Source organism: Nerophis ophidion, linkage group LG26, assembly GCF_033978795.1.
Source record: "Nerophis ophidion isolate RoL-2023_Sa linkage group LG26, RoL_Noph_v1.0, whole genome shotgun sequence".
Classification (NCBI taxonomy): domain Eukaryota; kingdom Metazoa; phylum Chordata; class Actinopteri; order Syngnathiformes; family Syngnathidae; genus Nerophis; species Nerophis ophidion.
Window position 1 is genome coordinate 12,449,822 of NC_084636.1, and position 27,059 is coordinate 12,476,880.

Consider the following 27,059-nt stretch of genomic DNA (forward strand, 5'->3'; position numbering starts at 1 on the left):
CGGTAAAAAAAAAATAAAAATAAAAAAAAAAAGCGTGCTTAGAGAAGCCGGAAGTGGAACGCTTCTTATAGCCAATCACAGCCTTTGAATGATCCTCTCGACCAATCAGAAGAGCGCAATGGTCGCGGGTGGGGAAGAAGACGCCCTGGTCTTAAAAAATAAAGTCTCTATAAATGATTTTTTTTTTACACCAACTGTCACAATTTTTCTTCTTTTAGAGTAGAGGACTGATTGAAAACACAGCTCCCCCGCTATTAATTCACTCCATTGAGGTGATTTTCTTATCGACTATCTCTCAAAAAGTCGCGTGCACTTCCAATATGCGCGGTAAAAAAAAATGAATGGCGCTGTTTAAAAAAAGTCATATTTTGTAAGACCAACGTTATGTGACTAACTATGTCTTGTTCGTGTGTTTTACTCGACAACTTTGTGTAGGAAACCACACACACACACACAAAAGTGTTGTGACACGTGGTCCGAGCACAAGACACCACGCTCCGCCAGTTAGCCGGCTAGCCTTGTTAGCCGACTAGCTCACGACGGAGAAGGATGGAGTTCGAGGAGTCCGGCATCGGCGAGGAGTGCGGGGTGTTCGGCTGCGTGGCGGCCGGAGAGTGGCCCACACAGCTGGAGGTGGCCCAAGTCCTGACTCTGGGGCTGGTGGCGCTGCAGCACAGGTACGTGAACGCAGCATATGGTACACTTCTAAGGCGCGTGTAAGGAAGTGGCAACGTTTTTTTGTGCTAAGAACAAATTAACCGGATAACATCCTGACATCGAGTTATTTGGTGAATACTTTTCAACATTGGAGCGTCACGACTGTTTTGCCAAGATACTGAGAATGATATCTGGCGTTAAGTTGCAACAAGTGTACGTGTGCCAATATAGTCTTGTGGTGCGTTCAAGAGCCAAAGCGAGTAGTTTACGAGCATTGGAATAAAACTAAGGATTTTACTCCATTCTTGACTGTCATTCCTGTTTTTATTTTACATAATCAACAGCTATATTTCCTAACTTTATAATTTCAATAGGGGTGTCCAAAGTGCAGTGAGTGGGCCATTTGCAGCCCGGAGCAAATTCTAGAAATAGTTAAAGAACAAAACCTAACAAAATTATGAAAGGCCTACTGAAACCCACTACTACCGACCACACAGTCTGATAGTTTATATATCAATTATGGAATATTAACATTGCAACACATGCCAATCGGAATGATGACGCGTGCGCGTGACGTCTTGAGTTGGAGCGGACATTTCAGCCCAGCACCACTTGCGGCTAAAAGTCGTCTCTTTTTATCTTGCAATTACACAGTATTCTGGACATCTGTGTTGCTGAATCTTTTGCAATTTGTTCAATTAATAATGGAGAAGTCAAAGTAGAAAGATGGAGTTGGGAGGCTTTAGCCTTTAGCCACACAAACACACGGTGTTTCCTTGTTTAAAATTCCCGGAGGTGAAGCTTTACTATGGATCAGAGCGGTCAAGCGGACACTTGTCAACCGGCAGGTTTTGGTGAGAAAATTGTGGTTAAAAAGTCGCCTCTTACCGGAGATCTGCGGCGTTTGCGCCGTCCATGCAGCTGCCATGACTTCCCTCAGACACTGGCGTCAACACACCCGTGGACACACCCCTCCAACTATCAGGTACTATTTAACTCACTAAAACACTAGCAACACAATAGCAGATAAGGGATTTCCAAGAATTATCCTAGTAAATGTGTCTAAAAACATCTGAATCGCTCACAATTCAATCGCCTTTTTTTTTTTTTTTTTGTATTTATTTTTTTAGTCCTTGCTATCAATATCCTCAGCCACGAATCTTTTATCCTCGTTCAAATTAATGGGGAAATTGTCGTTTTCTCTGTCCGAATAGCTTTTTGTTGGAGGCTCCCATTATAAACAATGTGAGGAGCCCTCACACTGGTGACGTCATCGTCTGCTACTTCCGGTAAAGGCAAGGCTTTTTAATTAGCGACCAAAATTTGCGAACTTTATCGTCGATGTTCTCTACTAAATCCTTTCAGCAAAAATATGGCAAAATTGCGAAATGATCAAGTATGACACATAGAATGGACCTGCTATCCCCGTTTGAATAAGAAAATCTCATTTCAGTAGGCCTTTAAAGAACAAAACTAAAAAAATAAAACATTGATAAGTTCAACAATATATGTACTATAAGGCGCATTTAAAATCCTTTAATTTTCTCAAAAATAGACAGTACGCCTCATAACCCAGTGCGCGTAATATACAGCATAATTCTGGTTGTGCTTACCGACCTCAAAGCAATTTTATTTGGTACACGGTGTAATAAGTGTCACCAATAGATGGCAAGAATAAAGCCAAGGATTTTACTCCACTCTCGACCGTCATTCCTGTTTTTATTTTACATAAACAACAGCTATATTTCCTAATTTTTTAATTTCACTAGGGGTGTCCAAAGTGCAGTAAGTGGGCCATTTGCAGCCCGGAACAAATTCTAGAAATAATTAAAGAACAAAACCTAAAAAAAATTATTAAAGAAAGTTGTCTGTCTATCTGTGTTGGCCCCTGCGATGAGATGGCGACTTGTCCAGGGTGTACAGCGCCTTCAGCCCGATTGTAGCTAAGATAAGCACCAGCGCCCCCCGCGACCCTAAAGGGAATAAGCGGTAGGAAAATGGATGGATGGAAAACTAAAAAAATAAAAAGTTGATAAAAGTGCAACAATATATGTACTATAAGGCGCATTTAAAATCCTTTAATTTTCTCAAAAGTCGACAGTGCGCCTCATAACCCGGTGCGCTTAATATACAGCATAATTCTGGTTGTGCTTACCGACCTCGAAGCAATTTTATTTGGTACACGGTGTAATAAGTGTGACCAATAGATGGCAAGAATAAAGCCAAGGATTTTACTCCACTCTTAGACGTCATTCCCGTTTTTTATTTTACATAATCAACAGCTATATTTCCTAACTTTTTAATTTCACTAGTGGTGTCCAAAGTGCAGTAAGTTGGACATTTGCAGCCCGGAGCAAATTCTACTAATAATTAAAGAACAAAACCTAAAAAAAATATTAAAGAACAGATCTAAAAAAAATAAAAAGTTGATAAAAATGCAACAATATATGTATTATAAGGCGCATTTAAAATCCTTTAATTTTCTCAAAAATTGACAGTGCGCCTCATAACCCGGTGCGCTTAATATACAGCATAATTCTGGTTGTGCTTACCGACGTCGAAGCAATTTTATTTGGTACACGGTTTAATAAGTGTGACCAATAGATGGCAAGAATAAAGCCAAGGATTTGACTCCACTCTCGACCGTTTACATAATCAACAGCCATATTTCCTAACTTTTTAATTTGTCGAGGTGTGTCTGAAGTGCAGCAAGTGGGCCATTTGCAGCCCGGAGCAAATTCTAGAAATGATAAAAGAACAAAACAAAAAAAATAAAAACTGGATTAAAACGCAACAATATATATATACATATATATATATTTATTCATTATAATGCGCACTTAAAATCCTTTCATTTTCTCAAAAATCGACTGTGCACCTTATAACCCGGTGCGTTTAATGTAAGGCCTAATTTTGGTTGTGCTTACCGGCCTCGAAGCAATTGTATGTGGTACATGGCGTAATAAGTGTGACCACTAGATGGCAGTCATACATAAGAGATATGTGTAAACTGCAAGATGACGCCAGTAATCTTGCAACAATCTATGCAACATTTTGACCAAAAAACATCCGTAACAGTTTTGTAGACCACAAAGAAGTGTTTTAAATTTATTTGAAAAAATCCTAATATGACTCCTTTAATGCGCCTTATAATCCGGTGCGCCTTTGTGTGAAAACAGACTTGAATAGACCCGCTTATCGCCAGTGCGCCTTTTAATCTGGTGCGCCCTATGGTCCGAAAAATACGGTAATGACAATAAGTTAAAACGGCAATAGTATTAGTAATAATGATAACACATGTCGCCACCTATGGAACTTGTTTAAAATTAATGCAGCAAGGGGAGTATTGAGGAATGTGAGAAGTCTGTGAAAATCCAAAAAATCAGCGTTTTTTTAACATTAATTTTTGCGTAAAATTATCACTTTAGTGTTTTTTTTTTTTTTTTTATGAAATATAATTACAAAATATGAGCTAGCAAAATGGATTGAAAGCTCGCTTCAGCCACATGTACTCGCTGTTCCTCGAGGAAGCACCGAAACAAGCTCGCGAGGTGGCGACCCATCCAGCTAACTTGCGTTCGCTCTCCGAGCCGCAACGTTGACGGCTGTCTACTTTGCTGCTCATCATATTTGGATGATTACAATCCCAACACTATTGGCTCCGAACTGGTTGTAGTTCTAGAGCAGGGGTGTCAAATTCAAATACAGAGTGGGCCAAAATTTTAAACGGAACGAAGCCGCGGGCCAAGGTTGAACAAATTAACCTTTTAATAGGGACCCAAACAAGTTTTGCATTGAATATTGAACAAGCAATGCTTATATAACTTTAGTGACATGCAAAATCCAGTTTCAAATAATAATAATAATAATTTAAAAAATATCAATGGCATATCAAATAAAATTTAAATAAAAATGTTATGCCTTTTTTTCTATTTGAAATCTTCTGTGGTAAATATAATTTTTTTTCCACAGGCTAATAATAAAGTTGAAAATAAAATAACAATAATGAATGAACCAAACATTCAAGCTTTGAAGTAGTAAGAGAAAATGCATGAATAAAACTTAAACTTTTGGTCAGTTTGCTGGAAGTTTCTCGGAAGAGTTAGTGCTGCAAGGGGTTCTGGGTATTTGTTCTGTTGTGTTACGGTGCAGATGTTCACCCGAAATGTGTTTGTCATTCTTGTTTGGTGTGGGTTCACAGTGTGGCGCATATTTGTAACAGTGCTAAAGTTGTTTATACGGCCACCCTCAGTGTGACCTGTATGACTGTTGACCAAGTATGCCCTGCATTCACTTGTGCTTGTGTGTGTGTGTAAAAGCCACAACTATTATGTGACACGCTGTTAGTACGGAGGAAAAGCGGACGTGACGACAGGTTGTAGAGAACGCTAAAGGCAGTGCCTTAAATGCACGCCCCCAATATAGTTGTCCAGGTGGAAATCGGTAGAAATTCGGGAGAATGGTTGCCCCGGGAGATTTTCGGGAGGGGCACTGAACTTCGGGAGTCTACCGGGAAAATTTGGAGGGTTGGCAAGTATGAGTATTAGCGGTGAATGCGGTGTCACAGCTAAATTGATATTGCCTCAAGGGCCAAATTAAATTACACGGGGGCCAGAGTTTGACACCCATGTTCTAGAGTATTTATTAGTAGCCAACGAGAAGGTAAGTTTTTGTTGTGACGAATGTAAACAGAGGTATCAACGCCGGAAGTACGGTATATTACCCAAGGGGGCGTGGTTACAGGAGAGAGTTACCAAATGGGAAATGTTTTCTTAGTTCTTCGCATGTATGTTAAATTATTTTACATACAAATTTCAATGATATTAATGTTGGTAAATTATCTACTCAAAATTCTTTGGTACATTACATGGGAAATCTAAGTGTCAAAAGAGGTTGGTAGATGAAAACAAATCTAAAGGTAAAATATATTGTAGAAATGCACCCAATTGCAGTAATTGTACAAAACCCCAAACCAGTGAAGTTGGCATGTTGTGTAAATGGTAAATAAAAACAGAATACAATGATTTGCAAATCCTTTTCAACTTATATTTTCAATTGAATAAACTGCAAAGACAAGATCCATCCATCCATCCATTTTCTACCGCTTATTCCCTTTCGGGGTCACGGGGGGCGCTGGCGCCTATCTCAGCTACAATCGGGCGGAAGGCAGGGTACACCCTGGACAAGTCGCCACCTCATCGCAGGGCCAACACAGATAGACAGACAACATTCACACTCATATTCACACACTAGGGCCAATTTAGTGTTGCCAATCAACCTATCCCCAGGTGCATGTCTTTGGAAGTGGGAGGAAGCCGGAGTACCCGGAGGGAACCCACGCATTCACGGGGAGAACATGCAAACTCCACACAGAAAGATCCCGAGCCTGGATTTGAACCCAGGACTGCAGGAACTTCGTATTGTGAGGCAGATGCACTAACCTCTCTGCCTGGCGGTGACAAGATATTTATTAATATTCAAACTGAGAAAGTATTTTTTTTTTGCAAATAATAATTAACTTATAAATTTAGTGGCAGAAACACATTGCAAAAAAAGTTGACACAGAGCATTTTACCACTGTGTTACATGGCCTTTCCTTTTAACAACACTCAGTTAACGCTTGGGAGCTGAGGAGACCAATTTTTGAAGCTTTTCAGGTGCAATTCTTTCCCAATCTTGCTTGATGTACAGCTTTAACAGTCCAGGGTTTCCGTTGTCGTATTTTATGCTTTAAAGATGTGCCACACATTTTTAATGGGAGACAGGTCTGGTCTACAGGCGGGCCCGTCTAGTACTCGCACCCTTTTACTACAAAACCACAACCACGCTCTTGTAACATATGCAGAATGTGGCTTGGCAATGTCTTGCTGAAATAAGAATGTTGCTCCAAAACCTGTATGTACCTCTCAGTTTTAATGGGGCCATCACAGATGTGTAAGTTACTCTCCCATACCATCAAAGATGCTGGCTTTTGAACTTTGCGCCTTAAACAGTCCGGATGGTTCTTTTTCTCTTTTGTCCGGAGGACTTGACGCCCAGAATTTCCTAACAAAATGTGAAATGTGGACTCTTCAGACCGTAGAACACTTTTCCACTTTGCATCATTCCATCTTAGATGAGCTCAGGCCCAGCGCGGCCGTTGGCGTTTCTGGGTGTTGTTGATAAATGGCTTTGGCTTTGCATAGTAGAGTTTTAACTTGCACTTACAAATGTAGCGACAAACTGTAGTTACTGAAAGTAGTTTTCTGAAGTGTTCCTGAGCCCTTGTGGTGATATCCTTTACACACTGATGTCGCTTTTTGATGCAGTACAGCCTGTGGGATCGAAGGTCACGGGCATTCAATGTTGGTTTTCGGCCTTTCCGCTTACTAAGCATTTCATGGAAGCTGCTTTTATACCCAATCATGGCACCCACCTGTTCTCAATTAGCCTGGTCACCTGTGGGATGTTCCAAACAAGTTTTTTTTGCGACTTGTCCCAGCTCTTTAAAAACATGTCGCAGGCATGTAATTCAAAATGAGCTAATATTTGCAAAAAATAACAAAGTTTACCAGTTCGAACGTTTGTTATCTTGTCTTTACAGCGCATTCAATTGAATATAGGTTGAAAATTATTGTATTCTGTTTTTATTTACGATTTACACAACGTGCCAACTTCCCTTGTTTTGGGTTTTGTAGTCTTGATTTTCAAAATGTTCTTTCAGGTTTTGCGTGGCATCGAATGTTGAAATACATTTTCATCTTTTTTTTTTTCCTCAAGGAGTGCTCACATGCCTGAGTATTGATTAGGTGGGGTTCTAACTTGTCATTCTGGGGCTGGGGTGTAGGGAGCAGTGATGTTTACCTTGCTAGTCAGCGCAAACCCTGGAGGGATGAAGAAATGGTATCGTGGGGAATTGCATTCTGCAGTTTTACGGACGCTAATAATAGGCTGACTTGTGCAGTCATTCTGCCTAATGAAGCTGGAATCCTTTAGTTACCATACTAACTGCCCTCTGTGGATAAAGGTTTAGACACTCCTAGGCCGGCCTAAACAGTTCGTGATTTTGAAATGTATCAAATGCACTGGAGTGATACGCTGCATGTGATTTTCTATTTACGTCTACTGTGTTTAAAGATCTAAATGTATCAAATGCCCTGGAGTGATACTCTGCACATAATTTTCTATTTAAGTCTACTGTGTTTAAAGATCTTCTCCAAAATATATATAGATATATATATATATATATATATATATATATATATAAATAAGTATATATTTATAAAAATATATATACAGTACAGGCCAAAAGTTTGGACACACCTTTCCTTTCAATGTGTTTTCTTTATTTTCATGACTATTTCCATTGTAGATTGTCACTGAAGGCATCAAAACTATGATACCTGTGAGGTGAAATCCCTTTCAGGTGACCTCCCCTTGAAGCTCATGGAGCGAATGCCAAGAATGTGCAAAGCAGTAATCAGAGCAAAGCGTGGCTTTTTTCTCAAGAAACTAGAATATAAAACATGTTTTCAGTTATTTCACCTTTTTTTGTTAAGTACATAACTCCACGGGTGTTCATTCATAGTTGTGATGCCTTCAGTGACAATCTACAATGTAAATAGTCATGAAAATAAGGAACACCCATTGAATGAGGTGTGTCCAAACATTTTGGCCTGTAGTGTGTGTGTGTGTGTGTCCTCAAAAACAGCATCATTACTTTTGTACAGGGGATCTTTGCCAGCGTAACTATGTTGAATCTGTGATATTTCCTAACTTTGTGTCATAAAAATGTAAAAAAAAAAAGCCAGCTGCATACAAAATATGTCTTAAAGGCCTTATATATATATATATATATATATATATATATATATATATATATATATATATATATATATATATATATATATATCTATATCTTTCTAAGGACCTCTTTCAAAAATACTAGTCAAAGATCCTCTGTATCACAGGTGTAAAACCCAAGGCTTGGGGTCAAATAGCATGCATCAATAAAGGACTTTATCTTTTTCTGCTAAATATGTGTTCTTTCCGTTTTGACATCTATTGCATGTCTTTTAAACCTAAATATTACCTAATAATGCAACAGATGTATTATCATCCATTCCAAAAAAGTTTTTTTTAAAATATCTGCTTGACTCACAGTTTTACAACAAGTTGTCCATCAAATTCTACACTGTAAAAATGACAGTAGATTTTACGGTAAAATTCTGGTGGCTGAGCTGCCAATTTTTTTTACCGTAAAATTGACGGTACTTTTTACAGCATATCACTGTTAATGGAACAATAGCTCTTCACTTTTTTAATGGCTAAAATTCTGCCACATAAAAAAAAAAAAAGGTTTGGTTTTTCCATTAACAGTAATACAAATTGGCAGCTCGATTGCCAAAATTTTACCTCAAAAAACAGCGCCATCTACATTAGTAAGCTGTAAAAAAAACCACTGCAAAAAATCTGTAGTTCTTAAGCAAAAAACCTTGCAGCTCACTCGCCAGGATTTACCGTAAAAACTACACATTTTTTAAATAATGAAATGCATTGGCAATTGTGTAATAATATAATTAGGCAAATCCTAGTCCTTAATGTAAATCTAAAATGTTTTGAGGAATCTTCTGCAACAGGTCACTCCCAAGTTCGGAAGTGAACTCCTAAGCCGGTCAAAGGTCATTTTTGGGCAAAAGATCTGCCCTAAAATAATGATGTGTTCTCACACAATGTGTGTGATTTAATTTCAACCGTACTTCCTTATGACCATACCTGAATTTCCTTATGACCATACCTGACTCTTTGCTCTTTGCATTGATATGAATTATTATTTGGATTCTGATTATTACCTGTGTCTTTGGAGGAGCCTCTTGTGAGGCCATGGAGCAAATTGAATGGACGTCTATGATCGGAATGTGATCCGACTCTTCCTTAAATGTCATGTTGCCACAGTCTATCCGTTTCAATGGTGTCGGGAATGTGTCGTCTGGCGGCGAGAAAAAAGGAGAGAAAAGAAGGATTTATGCAAAATTTAGTTGGAGCTTCCTGTCGGCAGTCACGTCATGAGGGACCTCTTTTGTCCACGTTGACAAGCGTCCCACTATAATCCATGATTTCATTAGGAGACGCCATGTCAAATCATGGGACTCTGAAGTCACCAAGTTTTACGTCCCAAAGGCTTGTGGACGTCATGTGACGTACAAAGTCGTTGCAAAACCAAGCACATGTCTAACCTTCATCCTCCGCCTTCCTTTTCCTTCTCCTGTTGATGATATGCGCTCGACTATCTTCACAGGAGCCTAGAAGTATACAGAAAATATTTATCGGCATAAACACAAATTACAAATTTTTACAGCTGTATTTTAGTATAGTTTATCTGCATTTTTAAATCCTTCAAATGTTATTTGGGTTAAACTGTCAAAGTACTTCTACGGTTTCCAGGCTAAATAGCATTAGTCAAACAAAATTTGTTGTGCTGAAGAGCCCTTGTTACTTTATACACAGGGTTTTCGCGGGTCATTAAGTCATCAAAAGGATTTTGCAAAAACAGAGAGCTTAAATAGCATTAAAAAGCATTACATGTACATAGATATTTTAAAACTTTGATGCGGTGAAATCACACATGCTATGAGCTAATTACAAGTCAGACCCCGAAAGGGACAAGCGGTAGGAATTGGATGGATGGATGTCAGCGATTAATGGGAGGCAACAGTTGACCGTGCCAAGTTTCTTTGATGTGACCAAAAAAGTAAATTCTGCCATCAACCACGACGCCACCATATCCGGCAGCTGGTGCTACCACTACAGAAAAGTAATTAAACAGTTTTGTTAATCCAATTATAATTCACCAGAGAGTAAGAGTTCATGTAAACTTTTCAACTAATAAAGATTATCAAATGCTTATATTTTCTAACCAGACAGTTGTAAGCTTTTGACTATATTGTGTATAATAAATATCTGCAGTAGGACATGTGAATTGAATTTGTTTTAAGTGGCATTAAAAAAGCATTAAATTAGATTTGCTGATACCTGCAGAACATCTGATACAGTGCAAGTTAACCCCGTGAAAGGCATTGACTCTATTTGTTTTCAAAAGTACTATAGTTCGACAGCTTTGCAAACTACAAGTACGGTGGTACCTTAACCTACGAGGTCATTGCGTTCTACGACCAAGCTAGTAACTTCGAATACTCTTATCTTGAAATAGCACCTATTGAAATTCATTTAAATCTGTTTAATCCGTGCTTGGCTCTTTCAAAACAGCACAATAACATGCAACATGCCTTTTTAAAAGGAAAAATAACTTTTAGAGGATAAATATCGTTTCAAGACAATTCAATACAAATACAAACAAATATAGTACAGTAATTTCATTAATGCAATGCGTCAAGGTAATTTTCAAGATAGCGTCACTTGTATTTTGAAATACAATAAAAAAATAATGTAAGCATGCACCTCTTCAGATATATGCGCGATATAGACTATATAAATGATATGAATTTGGCCAAGAATAGAACTCTTGAATGTAAACAAAGGTGGGGAGACCGAAACGATACCAAGTAAATTATTAGTACATGGTTCATACTACTGTGGTTGAATCAATATTTTCTACAATCAAAATATTTTTGTTATTGTTTAAAAACTCAGGAACCACTGCAAGTCCCTGGAGACAGGATGACTTTAAGGGGGGAAACATCCATCCATCCATAATTTTCTACCGTTTGTCCTTTATGGCAGGGGTCGGGAACCTTTTTGGCTGAGAGAGCCATGAAAGCCAAATATTTTAAAATGTATTACCGTGAGAGCCATACAATATTTTTTTAACACTGAATACAACTAAATGCAAGCATTTTTAAGTAAGACCAACATTTTACGAGTATATTAAGCCTCTTATGTAGGGATGGTATAGCTAAGTTGGTAGAGTGGCCGAGCCAGCAACTTGAGGGTTCCAGGTTCGTTGTGTCCTTGGGCAAGACGCTTTACTTCCCATTGCCACCCACACTGGTTTAAATGTAACTTAGATATTGGGTTTCACTATGTTAAGCACCTGTGATGAGGTGGAGACTTGTCCAGGCTATACACCGCCTTCCGTCCGATTGTAGCAGAGATAGGCTCCAGCACCCCCCGTGACCCCGTAGGGAATAAACGGTAAAAAATGGATGGATGGATGGAGATGTAAAGCGCTTTGAGTCACTCGAGAAAAGCGCTATATAAATATAATTCACTTCACTAATTCTTTTGAATAACATTGTTGTTCCGAAGCTAACCAATAATAAATAAAATACTTCTTACCATCAATGCGACTTCTTGAACAGGTGTGGTAGAAACGGATGGATGGATTGAAATGAATGAGAAAGTTTTATATACTTTTTAATGTTATTTTTAACACTGTGATTACCTGTGGAATGTATCATTAATTATCCTGTTAAGCAATATCAGCTGAGATTTACCTTAGAGCCAGGTGCAGTCGTCAAAAAAGCCACATGTGGCTCCAGAGCCATAGGTTCCCTACCCCTGCCTTATGGGGTTGCGGGGGGTGCTGGATTTAAATAAAAAGTATCAAATAACTTTTTGTCTAATGGTAATTATGTTAAAAAATGGAATTATTCATTGAGCCTGTCAGCATTGGTGTGAACTATAGTGTCTCTGTAGCTACTTAGTATTGGATCCATAATGACACTTTTAGTATCGCCTATAACCAATGTAAAACAGCAGAATAAGTGTGTATTATATTTTAACAGACATAAAAGGTAAAACAGAAAGTTACCAGATGTTAACTGTAGATTAGCAAGTAAAATAATAATAGTTTGGACAAAATAATACAACTGAAAATGACTGCATATGACGATAGGCAAATTAGAAGACTTTGTCACCCATTTTGAAATGCTTTTATTATCAATTATATACTAAATCATATATTTTGATATATGTTGTTATCGCAGGAGGCTGCAATATATATCACGATTATAGATTTTAGGCCATATCGCCTATCCCTAGTTTCCAACCAAGTTATTTCGATCTCTAGCCATAAGTTAGTGCTAGAGAGTTAGACCGGATGTTTTGGAGCGTATCTTATGGCGTTGACTGTGACCTTTTGTTATGCCATCTTGAGGTTCGTAGACTCGTAACTTTCGATTTAATAGCATACAATAACCTAAGGCAGTGTTTTTCAACCACTGTGTGTGCCGTGAGACACAGTCTGGTGTGCCGTTGGAGATGATCTAATTTTACCTATTTGGGTTAAAAATATTTTTTGCAAACCAGTCCATCCATCCATTTTCAACCGCTTGTCCCGTTCAGGGTCGCTGGAGCCTATCTCAGCTGCATTCGGGCGGAAAGCAGGATACAAACTGGACAAGTCACCACCTCATAGTCTTCAAATGATGTGTTGTTGTTGAGTGTCGGTGCTGCCTAGAGCTCGGCGGAGTAACCATGTCATACTCTTCCATTTCAGTAGGTGGCAGAAGGTAGCTAATTGCTTTGTAGATGTCGGAAACAGTGGGAGGCAGCGTGCAGGTAAAAAAGGTGTCTGATGCTTAAACCCAAAATAAAAGGTGAGTGCCGCTAAGAAAAGGTATTGAATCTCAGGGAAAGCTATGCAGAATGAAAATAAAACTGAGCTGGCTACAAAGTAAACAAAAACAGAATGCTGGATGACAGCAAAGACTTACATTGTTGTGGAGCAGACGGCGTCCACAAAGTACATCCTTTCATGACATGACAATTAACACCAAAATAGGAGTGCAAGACAAGAACTAAAATACTACATACAGGAAAACACTGAAAAACTCTAAATAAGTCACGGCGGGATGTGACGGGTGGTGACTGTACATCCAATTTTAAGCTAAGAGCTATAGTGATGCATGGTTATGGTTGCGGTTTAAATTCATATCCAACAGTTGCGACAACAACTTTTTACTGTCATCTGAGTTTCGTTTTTTAACGATTTCTGCTGATGGTGTGCGTCCGGATTTTATCAACGCAAAAAAATGTGCCTCGGCTTAAAAAAGGTTGAAAAACACTGACGTAAGGGATCTCGTATCTCAAAATACTTGTAAGTGTAGGTATCACTGTATAATAGGGGTGTAATGGTACACAAACATTTCGGTTCGGTACGTACCTCGGTTTAGAGGTCACGGTTCGGTTCATTTTCGGTACAGTAAGAAAACAACAAAATATACATTTTTTGGTTAATTATTTACCAAATTTGTAAACAAAGGCTTTATCCTTTTAACATTGGGAACACTATAATAATTCTGCCCACGTTAATCCACATTAAACTGCCTCAAGTTGTTGCTTTGATTAAATAAAATTAAAAAAACTTTTTCTACATATAAAAAGTGCAACATTAAACAGTTTCCATTGAAACTGTTTGTCAACTCATCATGCTTAATTTATTACAGCATTTGGGAAGCCTGTAGTTTACTTTTATTATGTAAATGTTGTATTTTTATCAACATGTGATAGCAGGGACCCTGCTATTCAAAACTAGGCTGCTACATTACTAATGATTCATGTAACTATAGCTGACAAAATAGTACAATTGCAATAGGGGAGACTATTCATCCCTAAACACAATGGAGTTCAATGAAATAACAGACAAACAGGGCTTTGCTGCCCATAAAACACGCACGCACACACGCTCACACTCACTCACACACGCAGACACACTCACACACAGCAAAATGAGCTAATGTTACGCTAAAAGCTAATTAGCCCTCACCTCAAGCCTATACTGCGAGCTAGCTGAGCTGCAGTTTAAGTGTCTAGAAGGTCAACGGGCTCATAGTGATGTTAGTAATAGTTATGACTGGGAAGTGTTTAGTATAATTTGGGTAGAGTGCGCTGCTCCCCTGCTAAACGAATATCTCTGCTCGACGCTAAAGCATTGACTACATCGCTCTGAAGTCTGAATACGCACTGCTGATTGGCTTTGTATGTAACCAATCAGATGGTAGTGTGGGCGGGACAATGCTTGCTGCTGAGACAGAGGCAGAAAGCAGAGCAGCTTGTGAAAACTTGTGCTTCCAAACTCGTTCGGTATGCCCGCGTGCCGAACCGAAACCCCCGTACCGAAACGGTTCAATACAAATACACGTACCGTTACACCCCTACTGTATAATATTAAGTACATGATTCACATGATTCACTTTTTTTAAATATCAAAACCTAAAATGCAAAATACAAATAAATGAAGTATAGTTACCTGTAAAAATCAAACATGGCATGAAAATAGCCTCTTTTACACAGCCAAAATGTTTCTGCCCTTTTTATGTCAAAGTCATTTGTACAGAATGACGCAGGAGAAAAATTGTGTACATAGGTGCTGTGCTCACCTGTTAGTCGGTGCTGTACTTCCAAGTGGTGACTACTTTCTGTTTTAATTCCTTTTTCTTCCATTGGCATTGCTGTCATGCCAATCTGTGAAAGCGAATCAGAGCTGCAAGTTTTTTCCTCCATATCCGTCACCATATCAGCCTTGGTTGAAGAAATGTCCTCATGGATCTCCAGCATAGAAATTGGACTTAAATCCGCTTGGTGGTCTGTAGCCCTGCGATTCATAATGGCGTCCACTTCGTCGTAGAACCTCATGAGACGTCTCGGGTCACCCTCGTCGGGCTTACCCTTCTGTAAGGAGCGGTAGAGGTACTTGAGGTTCTTGTACTTGGTGTGGCACTGCTTCCAGTCTCGTTCAATGCCCTGTTGCATGAGACTGTTGGAGATCTGCATAAAGATGTCCCTCTTTCTGGTCGAGCTCTCGAGCTGGAGCCGCACCCGGTCGTCGGACCAGACCCGGATCAGCGCTCGCACCTCCTGGTCGCTCCAGTTACGGCCCGTGTCCGACACAGTGACCACATGGAACTGGCCACTGCTGGGCATATCTATGGCAGTTACATGCACACCAAATTAACAAACATATTAATATAAAAATGTTTTGGACTCTTATCCGAATACAACTGTAGGTTTTTCTTCGTTTTTAAAAATGAAGAATTTGGAAAACTCACTCCAGAGTTGAGCATTTCAACCTTCCTGGCTTCAGAGTTTGTGTGTGGACAAGTCAAATGGTTCTTTTTGTTTTGTGTCATAAGAAATGTGTGACTTTGTGTCTTGTTTTTAAACCTCATTTAACAACATCCATCTATGTTTTACCTTTCGAGGTCTCTGGGCGGCTGAAGGCTATCCCAGCTGCATGTGGGTGGAAGGCAGGGTGCACCCTGGACAAGTCGCTACCTCACCGCAGGGCCAACACCACATTCACACCCACATACACACACTGGAGCCAATTTAGTGTTGCCGACCAGCCTATCCCCAGGTGCATGTCTTTGGAGGAACATTCAATTATTTACTTGCATGTATTACTTGATTCTGTGTAGCTGCACATGCGTGTTGCTGTAACAAGCATGCGCCATTTAAAAAAATATATATATATTTTCTGCGTAGATTTTAAAGATACGTCATTGTGCACTTAATATATCACTTTATTGATAGACAGAGGTGTTATAATGCCGCCAAGTCAGCTGTGGATATTTTTCAGGCTTCTGATTGGACAAAATGTGCATAATATCCTGTGAATGTGTTGTGGAAAAATATCCATGTTCATGTGGACATAGCCTAGAATACTGTGAGCAGTCCAATTAACCTCTATTTAGCTGACCAGTCTCCTACAGTTGCCGCATATATGGTCTAAAATGCGACGAGCTACAAGATCTTTAAACATTGTCATTTAAATCTATGGCTGTAGACAACCACCTTATGTGTTTTGTATTAACTCAACAAGAGTGTGAGTAGTCAGCTATCAACAGTTTTATCCACCTCCTGAATGTGCTATAAAATGTCAGTTGTGGGATGTGCTGATCAATCCGCCACCGATCAGTATCGGACAATTTTTGTGAAAAAGTAAGTAATGCCGATCACAAACAACTGAAACTGTATTAATTTTTTATTTTATTGTTGACAAGTGGCCTATGTGTCTCACAGGGTGGAGCTGTTTCCCTGAGCTAATATTAATCACCTAAATTATTAGATTTAAATTACACTTCTTAGTTTAAGTATCATTACTGGAGGACATGGCTAAACATGTTACACATGAGATGGAACCACGTGGCAGCAGGAAGTAAGCGGTTACTAACGGAAAATTAACAAGTCAATTAATAATAATCTAGAGCAGGGCTTCACGGTGGCAGAGGGGTTAGTGCGTCTGCCTCACAATACAAAGTTCCTGCAGTCCTGGGTTCAAATCCAGGCTCGGGATCTTTCTGTGTGGAGTTTGCATGTTCTCCCCGTGAATGCGTGGGTTCCCTCCGGGTACTCCGGCTTCCTCCCACTTCCAAAAACATGCACCTGGGGATAGGTTGATTGGCAACACTAAATTGGCCCTAGTGTGTGAATGTGAGTGTGAATGTTGTCTGTCTATCTGTGTTGGCCCTGCGATGAGGTGGCGACTTGTTCAGGGTGTACCCTGCCTTCCGCCCGATTGTAGCTGAGATAGGCGCCAGCGCCCCCCGCGACCCCAAAAGGGAATAAGCGGTAGAAAATGGATGGATGGATGGATAGAGCAGGGGTCACCAATGCGGTGCCCACGGGCACCAGGTATCCCGTAAGGACCAGATGAGTAGCCCGCTGGCCTGTTGTAAAAATAGCTCAAATTGCAGCACTTACTAGTGAGCTGCCTCAATTTTTTAAATTGTATTTATTTACTAGCAAGCTGGTCTCGCTTTGCTCAATATTTTTAATTCTAAGAGAGACAAAACTCAAATAGAATCTGGTCTTCACTTGTTTAAATAAATTCATTTATTTTTTTACTTTGCTTCTTATAACATTCAGAAAGACAATTTTGGAGAAAAAATACAACCTTAAAAATGATTTTAGGATTTTTAAAAACATATACCTTTTTACCTTTTAAATTCCTTCCTCTTCTTTCTTGACAATTTAAATCAATGTTTAAGTATGTTTTTTTTAATTGTAAAGAATAATAAATACATTTTATTTTTATTCTTCATTTTAGCTTGTTTTTTCAAAGATTATTTGTGAAATATTTCTTCAAACTTATGATTAAAATAAAAATACTCTGGCAAATCTAGAAAATCTGTAGAATTTAATTTAAATCTTATTCAAAAGTCTTTTGAATTTATTTTAAAATTTTTGTTCTGGAAAATCTAAAAGAAATAATGATTTGTCTGTTAGAAATATAGATTGATCCAATTTGTTATATATTCTAACAAAGTGCAGATTGGATTTTAACCTATTTAAAACATGTCATCAAAAAACAAAAATTAATTTTAATCAGAAAAAATTACTAATGATGTTCCACGAATTATTTTAATTTTTTTCAAAAAGATTCAAATTAGCTAGTTTTTCCTCTTCATTTTTTTCGGTTGAATTTTGAATTTTAAAGAGTCAAAATTGAAAATAAACTATGTTTCAAAATATAATTTTCATCTTTTTTGTGTTTTCTACTCTTTTAAACTAATCAATTAAGTGTTTTTTTCATCATTTATTCTCTACAAAAAACCTTCAGTAAAAGGAAAAAAAATGTACGAGGGAATGATAGACAGAATTACCCATTTTTTAATATACATATATAGATTTATTTATTAAAGGTAGATTGAGAAAATTGGCTATTTCTGGCAATTTCTTTAAGTGTGTATCAAACTGGTAGCCCTTCGCATTATTCAGTACTCAAGAAGTAGCTCTTAGTTTCAAAAAGGTTGGTGACCCCTGATCTAGAGGGAGAATAATGCACAGTATGTAACTGTTGGTGGGTCAGCATTGTCACAGTCAATACAAACCACGTACAGTAAGAGGAGGGTGAATCCACTATAAATTAGTGGTGATGAATAATCTATACAACGGTGATTAGGTTAATAATTTTATTTTCTCGAAATCATTTTTTTTTTTGTTTTTGTTAATCTTTACAAACTCAGTGAATAAATACCCCGACAGTTGGACTTTGAGGGCAAAAACCAAAGGATTTGAATGCGTAATAGAGAGTGTAGTACAGCTTTTGTTAAGATATTGTGTACTATTGACTTTGTTTGGCTCAAACAATTGTATGTAATAAGAGAATAAGGAACTAGTTTAAATATTGTGTTATTGGTAAACTGTCAATAGCCCTCACCATAAAAAAATTGAAAAATGCATAGTTAATACATGTGATATGTATTGATATTGAGCGATCTTCCATCCATCCATCCATCCATTTTCTTCCGCTTATCCGAGGTTGGGTCGCGGGGGCAGCAGCCTAAGCAGGGAAGCCCAAACTTCCCTCTCCCCAGCCACTTCATCCAGCTCCTCCCGGGGGATCCTAAGGCGTTCCCAGGCCAGCCAAGAAACATAGTCTTCCCAACGTGTCCTGGGTCTTCCCCGTGGCTTCCTGCCGGTCGAACGTACCCTAAACAGCTCCCTAGGGAGGTGTTCGGGTGGCATCCTGAGCAGATGTCCGAACCAACTCATCTGGCTCCTCTCAATGTGGAGGAGCACTGGCTTTACTCTGGGTTCTTCCCGGATGACCGAGCTTATCACCCTATCACTAAGGGAGAGACCCACCACCCGGCGGAGGAAACTATTTCAGCCACTTGTACCCGTGATCTTGTCCTTTCGGTCATAACTCAAAGCTTTTGACAATAGGTGAGGATGGGAACATCGATCGACCGGTAAATTTGAGAGCTTTGCCTTCCGGCTCAGCTCCTTCTTCCCCACAACGGATCGATACAGCCTGTCGATCTCACGATCCACTCTTCCCTCACTGGTGACCAAGACTCCGAGGTACTTGAACTCCTCGAGCGATCTTATACACTGATAATCAAAATCGCCAGCATAAAAACTTGATCCAAAAAGTCATAGTCTGTTCTACTCTGGTGTGACACTTGCCACACTCTTTACAGTGAACTCATTAGGGTCATTAATGCTGACTAAGAAGTTTGCTTCTTACCGCTTTTACAATGTAAAAGTGTTGCTGCTGTATTGTGCAATACACTTTGCTTTAAGGTAAGTAAACGCCAGAGATAGAATTACAGAGTCTAGGTAAGAGAGGTGGTTGATATTGCAAGCTTTGACTTGTTTTTTTTACCTTGTCCTTTCCATTTTGGATCAGTGTCGCCGTCTTCATCGCAATCATCGCTGTTGTCATCTGGGAGAACAGGAGTAAAAAATAAAAAAGACACGTGAACAACAATCACAATCAGTTAGGAATGGTGGTTTGCATTTTTGAGGTAGTATGGTAGTATCAAAGACATTTATATGCCATATTCAAAAAGCCACGGCCCCCTTACACCCCTTCTTAACTGTCTATGCGACGTCAAGGCTTGGTTAGCCCAGAATTTTTTAATAATGAATGAGGGAAAAACGGAAATTTTAGTTTTTGGTCCGGCCCTCACTGACTTGGGACCATTGCAAAATTATGTGCGTCCCAAAGTCACCAGCCTTGGCGTCACTATAGACAGCGATTTTAAACTAGACAAACAAGTCAATGCCGTTTTAAAATCGTGTTTTTATCACCTTCGTCTTTTAGTAAAGGTTAAACCATTTTTATCTTTTAACCTTTTTGAACAAGTCGTGCATGCTTTTATTTCAAGTGGCCTGGACTATTGCAATGCACTTTATGTTGGCATTAGCCAAAAAGCTCTCTCCCGGTTGAGGTTAGTCCAGAACGCGGCAGCACGACTTTTAACAGGGGCCAGGAAATGCCAGCATATAACCCCAATTCTTCAGAGTTTGAACTGGCTCCCTGTTCATTTTAGAATTGATTTTAAAACATCGCTGTTTGTTTTTAAATCTTTACATGGACTGGCACCTCAATATATCTCAGACCTCATCCAAATTTACATTCCTGCGCGCGCTCTGAGGTCCGAGAGCCAGCTCCAGCTTGTGGTGCCCAAGACCAGACTTAAGACCAGGGGAGACAGGGCCTTCTCAGGCATTTCCTAAGCTCTGGAACACTCTGCCGCTCCATGTTCAAACTGCTTCCACAGTGGAGTGTTTTAAGTCTCGTCTTAAGACCCACTTTTATTATTTGGCTTTTAACACTACGTGAGTTGTGTGGTCCTCTGTCCTCTGTTGTCCTCTGTGTTTTTTATACACTTTGATTTCTATTTTACTGTTTTAATTGATTTCACCCTTTAAAATAGTTTTTAATCATATTTGTTTTCATATTGTTTTTATTGGTTTTATATTTATTTATTTTTTGTTTTTATTCAGTCATTGGTGGAGCATAATATTGTTTTTTTTGTTTTTAATATTGTTTTTAACATGGCTGTGCAGCACTTTGGAAACGTTATTGTTGTTTAAATGTGCTATATAAATAAAGTGGATTGGATTGGATTGGATTGATAACAGAGGAAGGACACCCTAGGGATGGGTAATGTTTACATGTGTGTAGTCGTGCTGTACAGCTTTGAGAAAAATACTAATTGCATTTTTCCTCACAATGTGATTCGATTTACAATTTTTATAATTTATACATACAAATGCATGAAACTGCGCAAATAAGTGAAAGAAGACATGTTACTTTTATACTGTGTATCAACATATTATTGTCTCAAGGTGCCACACATTGAAACATTATGCAATAATTTACTTTCAAAAATATTTGGCCTTAAGCAGGCAGACTCAGAGCTTTTGTCTACATCATGCTTTTAAATTGAAGAACTAACAGCTAAAACTATACAGTGTTTACAATGTAATGCAATTATTTATTATAATAATAATAATGCAAGTAACCATTTAAAAGATATACACTTCTGGTTACTGTAGAACTGTTTATCATTGTACTGTAATTGGGATAAAAATAACTGTCCATCCATCCAATTTTCCCCACATTTCCATCTCGGGGTCACGGAGGATGCTGGAGCTATCCCAGCTACATTCAGGCATAGGCGGGGTACACCCTGGACAAGTTGCCATCTCACTGCACACTCACATTACTACACTAGGGCCAATTTAGTGTTGCCAATCAAGCTTTACTAAATAATATACAAATAAAATGGACACTTATTTCTGTAAGCAAATCTTTAACCTAAATATTGAATGTCTTAAAGTGCATTTTTTTTCCAATATAGGGACGTTGTCTTTTTGTTTATCGCCAGGCATTCCCGCATGTTCGTGTTGATGGCCGTGTATTTCCCCCCCCAATGAAATATTACCACAACGGGACATTTGTCTTTGTAATCATATTTTTTTTCCTCCTAATTTTTGTTAATTTGCGGAACTTCTGACTGGCGAGTCGCGAGTAGTGAGGCTGCCTGTGCTTTCCGTTTGTGTAAATGTGGTGCTCCACCCACCGAAACAAAGATTGTAAACGACTAAAGAGGGTTCACTTAATTCCACTGTCAAATACACGCACTCAGGTGCTGAGAGCAGTCCAAACAGCGAAATGTCTTCCTGTTTGAAGCGAGAGGCGAGCAAACAACCAATTCTGATCGGCGAACATGGCTGTCACTCAATTGCCAGTGACGGAGGAGAAAAAAAAAAGTTATTTATCACATTATATAAACCTTGGTGTCAATTAATCGTACAGCCCTAGTATGCTGAAACTAATGACTGATGTTGTGTTAAGGCAGGGGTCACCAACGCGGTGCACGCGACTACCAGGTCGCCCGTAAGGACCAGAGTAGCCCGCTGGCCTGTTCTAAAAATAGCTCAAATAGCACCACTTACCAGTGAGCTGCCTCTATTTTTTTAAATTGTATTTTTTTTACTAGCAAGCTGGTCTCGCTTTGCTCGACATTTTTAATTCCAAGAGAGAAAAACCTCAAATAAAATTTGAAAATCCAAGAAAATATTTTAAAGACTTGATCTTCACTTGTTTAAATAAATTCATTTATATTTTTACTTTGCTTCTTATAACTTTCAGAAAGACAATTTTAGAGAAAAAATACAACTTTAAAAATGATTTTAGGATTTTTAGACACATATAGTACCTTTTTACCTTTTAAATTCCTTCCTCTTGTTTCCTGACAATTTAAATCAATGTTCAAGTAAATTAATTTTTTTTATTGTATAGAATAATAAATACATTTTAATTTAATCCTTCATTTTTACCTTATGTTTTTTCGACGAAGAATATCTGTGAAATATTTCTTCAAACCTATTATGATTAAAATTAAAAAATATATATTCTAGCAAATTTATCAAATCTGTAGAATCAAATTTAAATCTTATTTCAAAGTATTTTGAGTTTCTTTTAAAAAATGTTGTTTTGGAAAATCTAGAATAAATAATGATTTGTTAGAAATATAGCTCAGTCCAATTTGTTATATATTCTAACAAAGTGCAGATTGGATTATAACCTATTTAAAACATGTCATCAAAAATATACATTTATTGTGAGAAATCATTAGGATGATCAGTGTTTCCACAAATATAATTATCATTAATTATTAATAACAGAGTTAAAGGTAAATTGAGCAAATTGGCTATTTCTGGCCATTTATTTAAGTGTGTATCAAACTGGTAGCCTTTCGCATTAATCAGTACCCAAGAAGTAGCTCTTGGTTTCAAAAAGGTTGGTGACCCCTGTGTTAAGGTAACACTCAAGCAATTGTTGCAGGTGGCTGAGTCTGCATTCATTTCGCACCGAAACTTGGCACCGACAGCTACTTTTTTGTAACGTCTTAGTACTACCATGCAGCTGTGAAGGACCTGTGCACATGTTTAAGAAGAACATATTAAAAGTTGTTTAAAGCTGCTACAGACCCTTTGGATGAGTACACGGACTCATAGACCATTTCTTTAAGGATGGTTGTCCATACTTGCACCAGGGTTAGTTATAACGACAAGCCTTGTTAACAGCTAAGCTAAAACACATTAGGAGGGAGAAAGAAGTGGCTTTCAGAAGTGGAGACCGGGGCAAACACCAATTTAGCAGGGAGGTGCTAAATTCTAAATTGAAGTATTTGAATAGACTGCAGCAGTTTGCTGCAAACAAGTCTGTTCCTGTGTGAAGAGGACTTGGGCAACTTACCAACAACAAGCCTAAAGTCCCCCCGGAGAGCGTCCTAAAGCTTCCCCTGCAACCCCCACTCTTTCTTTCAAAACACCACCTCCACCCTCCAACCCGCAGAGTTCATACATTGTCTACTGCAAAACGAGTTATCTGATTACGATGTTTTAAAGGCAGAGGTGGATAATCCTGGATCATCTGTTTTGTTAATGTTGTGTACAAAGCAGCACACATACCATCACCAATCTCTATGATGACCTCGCCTTCGGACTTTTCTGTCCTCTCGCCATCAAACAACTTCCCCTTCACCTCCAGAGGCATGTCGTTCAGGCCACGGTCTGTCAGGATGGCCTCCACCTCGTCATAAAACTTCATGTACTTCCCCGCGCCGTTACTGCCACTACTTCCGTCGCCCTCGTGGGCGTTCTTGGCCGTCTTGTAGTCGTACTTGAGGTTCTTGTATTTGGTCCGACACTGCTTCCAGTTGCGCACCACCCCGAACGTGCGATGCATGTGGCGAGACATCTCTTGGAAGATGAACTTGTTGCGCAGCGTGGTCTTGAGGCGATCTCTGATGCGGCCGTCCGCCCACACGCACAGCAGGGCGCGCACCTCGTCGTCCGTCCAGTGGCGGCCGCCTTCCTCCGCCACGCCGACCTGGGTCTTGACCCCTGTTTGCCGACACGTGACTTGAGATTGTAGCTCAATAGTGAATGATCATCACAGCAGAACCTTTTACCTTCCTGCGTGTGAGCCGAGGGGACTCCTCTTTGCTGGTCTGTCCCTTCCATCGTCCTCCCATCCACTGGGGGCCTCGTGCTGTCCAGTCTCAGGCTCCTGCACTTTGCCCTGCAGTCCTTCCAGCTACGCAACACGCTGAGCCGCCTCAGACGCTCTGAGATCAGCTGGAATGTGACTCTGCTCTGAGCCCCGTGCTGAGCCACCACCTCGTCCCACGCCGAAACCAGAGCCAGCACCTCCACCTCCCCCCATGGCCTCTGCGTAGAGCCTCCTTCCTCTTCTTCCTCCTCTTGTCCTCGTTGCTTCTCTGCTCCTCTCTCCATGTTTTGAGCTGACCTGGAAACGCTTTCATCCCCTCCTCCACCCTTTTGAACCCGTCTGTCTCTGCAGCTCGGTTCCCTAGGCAACCAGGCGGTTAAGCCCGAAAGCAACGCCTCCATGCAGGAAAAGCAGCCTCACCACTGGCTTAAGCTGTGTGCAGAGGGGGCGGGGACGAGCGTGTAATCAGAGAAGCAGCTTGGTGAAAAGACTGCAGTGAAACGACTCCTCGTGTATGTGGCAGCTTCTCAGCGCACCACTTTTTTTCTTTTTTTTTAAAGCCTTTTATTCCCTCGCTATCAAACTTGTTTGCTTTGCCCCAAGGCTTGGCGCACATCCTACTGTTGGTAATGTTCATTCATGTCTAGTCCTGCAGAGAAAGGAGCAAGAGTGCTCTTATATTTCAAATACACATCATTCTCCTCTATTCTAAAACACTTAGACAATTTCCTTTGTTGCAGTTAGCTCCGTTTCTAAATCTATGGTTATAATAACATTTGTCCTCTTTTCCATTACTTATTGTCAGCAAAAAGTAAATTTGAAACATCTGCTGAATATATTTGAATAGATGTTAAACTTGATCATCAACGACATATCTGTAGTAACTTAGCATTTCACTGCTGCTTCTACAGTGTGTTTCAGCTTTCAATTACTTTGTCTCCAATGCCTCGTATTTAACACTTTTTTTGTTTTTTTTACTCTGGGTTCTTTTGTTTTTGTTTTGAGTCACAGCAGGGGTAGGAGATGAAGAGGGTTTGGAATTTGTTGTCAATGTGAAATCAATCAATCAATCAATGAATGTTTATTTAAATAGCCCTAAATCACAAGTGTCTCAAAGGGCTGCACAAGCCACAACGACATCCGCGGGACAGAGCCAACATAAGGGCAAGGAAAAACTCACCCCAGAGGGACGTCGATGTGAATGACTGATCAGGGGTGTCAAACTCCAATACAGAGTGGGCCAACATTTTAAACAGAACAAAGCCGCGGGCCAAGGTTGAACAAATTAACCTTTTAATAGGGACCCAAACAAGTTTTGCATTAAATATTGAACAATCAAGGCTTATGTAACTTTAGTGACATGCAAAATCCAGTTTCAAATAATAATAATAAAAATATCAATGGCATATCAAATAAAATAAAAAAAAAAATGTTATGCCTTTTTTTCTATTTGCAATCTTCTGAGGTAAATATCACATTTTTTCCACAGGCTAATAATAAATTTGAAAATAAAATAAGAATGAATGAACCAAACATTCGAGCTTTGAAGTAGCAAGAGAAAATGCATGAATAAAACGTTAATCATTGGTCAGTTTGCTGGAAGTTTCCCGGAAGAGTTAGTGCTGCAAGGGGTTCTGGGTATTTGTTCTGTTGTGTTACGGTGCGGGTGTTCACCCGAAATGTGTTTGTCATTCTTGTTTGGTGTGGGTTCACAGTGTGGCGCATATTTGTAAAAGTACTAAAGTTGTTAATACGGCCACCCTCAGTGTGACCTGTATGACTGTTGACCAAGTATGAATTGCATTCACTTGTGCGTGTGTGTGTGTAAAAGCCTCAAATATTATGTGACACGCTGTTGGTATGGAAGAAAAGCGGACGTGATGACAGGTTGTAGAGAACGCTAAAGGCAGTGCCTTAAATGCACGCCCCAATATAGTTGTCCAGGTGGAAATCGGTAGAAATTCGGGAGAATGGTTGCCCTGGCAGATTTTCGGGAGGGGCACTGAACTGCGGGAGTCTACCGGGAAAATTAGGAGGGTTGGCAAGTATGAGTATTAGCGGTGAATGCGGTGTTACAGCGGCACCGACGCTGTATAACACCGGCGGGCCAGCTCTAATGCTAAATTGATATTGCCTCAAGGGCCAAATTAAATTACACGGCGGGCCAGATTTGGCCCGCGGGCCAGAGTTTGACACCCATGACTATGATCAATAAAGAGAACTATTAGAGTAACTTAGCATTTCAGAGAGGAAATGTCCAGGACGAAAAGAAAATAGCTGAAGTAATACCGATTTACAAGACTGGAGATAAACATCAATTTGCAAAATAAAGACCTGTTTCATTATTCACACAATTCTCAAATTGTTAAAACTATTAACTGGAGTTTATACAAATTAGGGCTGGCAGATGTGGCTGAAAACTGTTTTTTTTTTATATTTGTCAAAGTCCATATTTTTTTAATGACCTATAGAAAATATGGATCAGTAAAATTAAAATAAATACATTGAATAATAACATTTTTATTTCAAATGTAACCTTCCTCCGATTATAATCCCTTTCCGCTAGAAAGGAAAGGAAATATCAACACAACCATAGAAAACAATGAAAAAATGTAAACAACATTCTAAAATCGCAATAAACGCTCTTTAAATTGAGGTGCAAAAATAAGGAATGCATAATAAATGTTTAACAAGTGTAACA

The 27,059-nt window shown here is 39.3% G+C and overlaps 2 protein-coding genes across 3 annotated transcripts in view; one reads left to right on the forward strand and one right to left on the reverse strand.

Moving 5' to 3' along the window:
• The first annotated feature begins 118 nt into the window (after positions 1-118).
• ppat (phosphoribosyl pyrophosphate amidotransferase) overlaps positions 119-27,059 on the forward strand; it is a 48,433-nt gene continuing 21,492 nt past the window's right edge. The window contains exons 1-2 of one of the 2 annotated variants that reach the window (XM_061888470.1): positions 119-272; positions 436-677. In XM_061888470.1, coding sequence (XP_061744454.1) covers positions 550-677 — 128 coding nt within the window. In that variant the 5' untranslated portion in view covers positions 119-272; positions 436-549. Of the gene's footprint in view, positions 328-435; positions 678-27,059 lie in introns of both variants that reach the window. The other variant, XM_061888471.1, reaches the window with a different exon arrangement.
• LOC133543723 (uncharacterized) lies at positions 8,652-24,868 on the reverse strand. The gene is made up of 6 exons (XM_061888468.1): positions 24,318-24,868; positions 23,815-24,249; positions 19,709-19,768; positions 14,976-15,521; positions 9,873-9,938; positions 8,652-9,625 (listed from the first exon to the last, which is right to left on the reverse strand). Exons 1-6 carry the CDS (start codon positions 24,757-24,759, stop codon positions 9,312-9,314), a joined length of 1,863 nt encoding a protein of 620 aa, XP_061744452.1. The 5' UTR covers positions 24,760-24,868; the 3' UTR covers positions 8,652-9,311.

Bases quoted from the DNA above. Each gene is read 5' to 3' on its own strand.
- LOC133543723 (XM_061888468.1), bottom strand. From the start codon at position 24,759: ATGGAGGCGTTGCTTTCGGGCTTAACCGCCTGGTTGCCTAGGGAACCG. The intron at 24,250-24,317 runs GTAAAAGGTTCT...GTCGGCAAACAG, and splicing joins CTCGGCTCACACGCAGGAAG to GGGTCAAGACCCAGGTCGGC. The intron at 19,769-23,814 runs GTATGTGTGCTG...CTGTTCTCCCAG, and splicing joins CATCATAGAGATTGGTGATG to ATGACAACAGCGATGATTGC.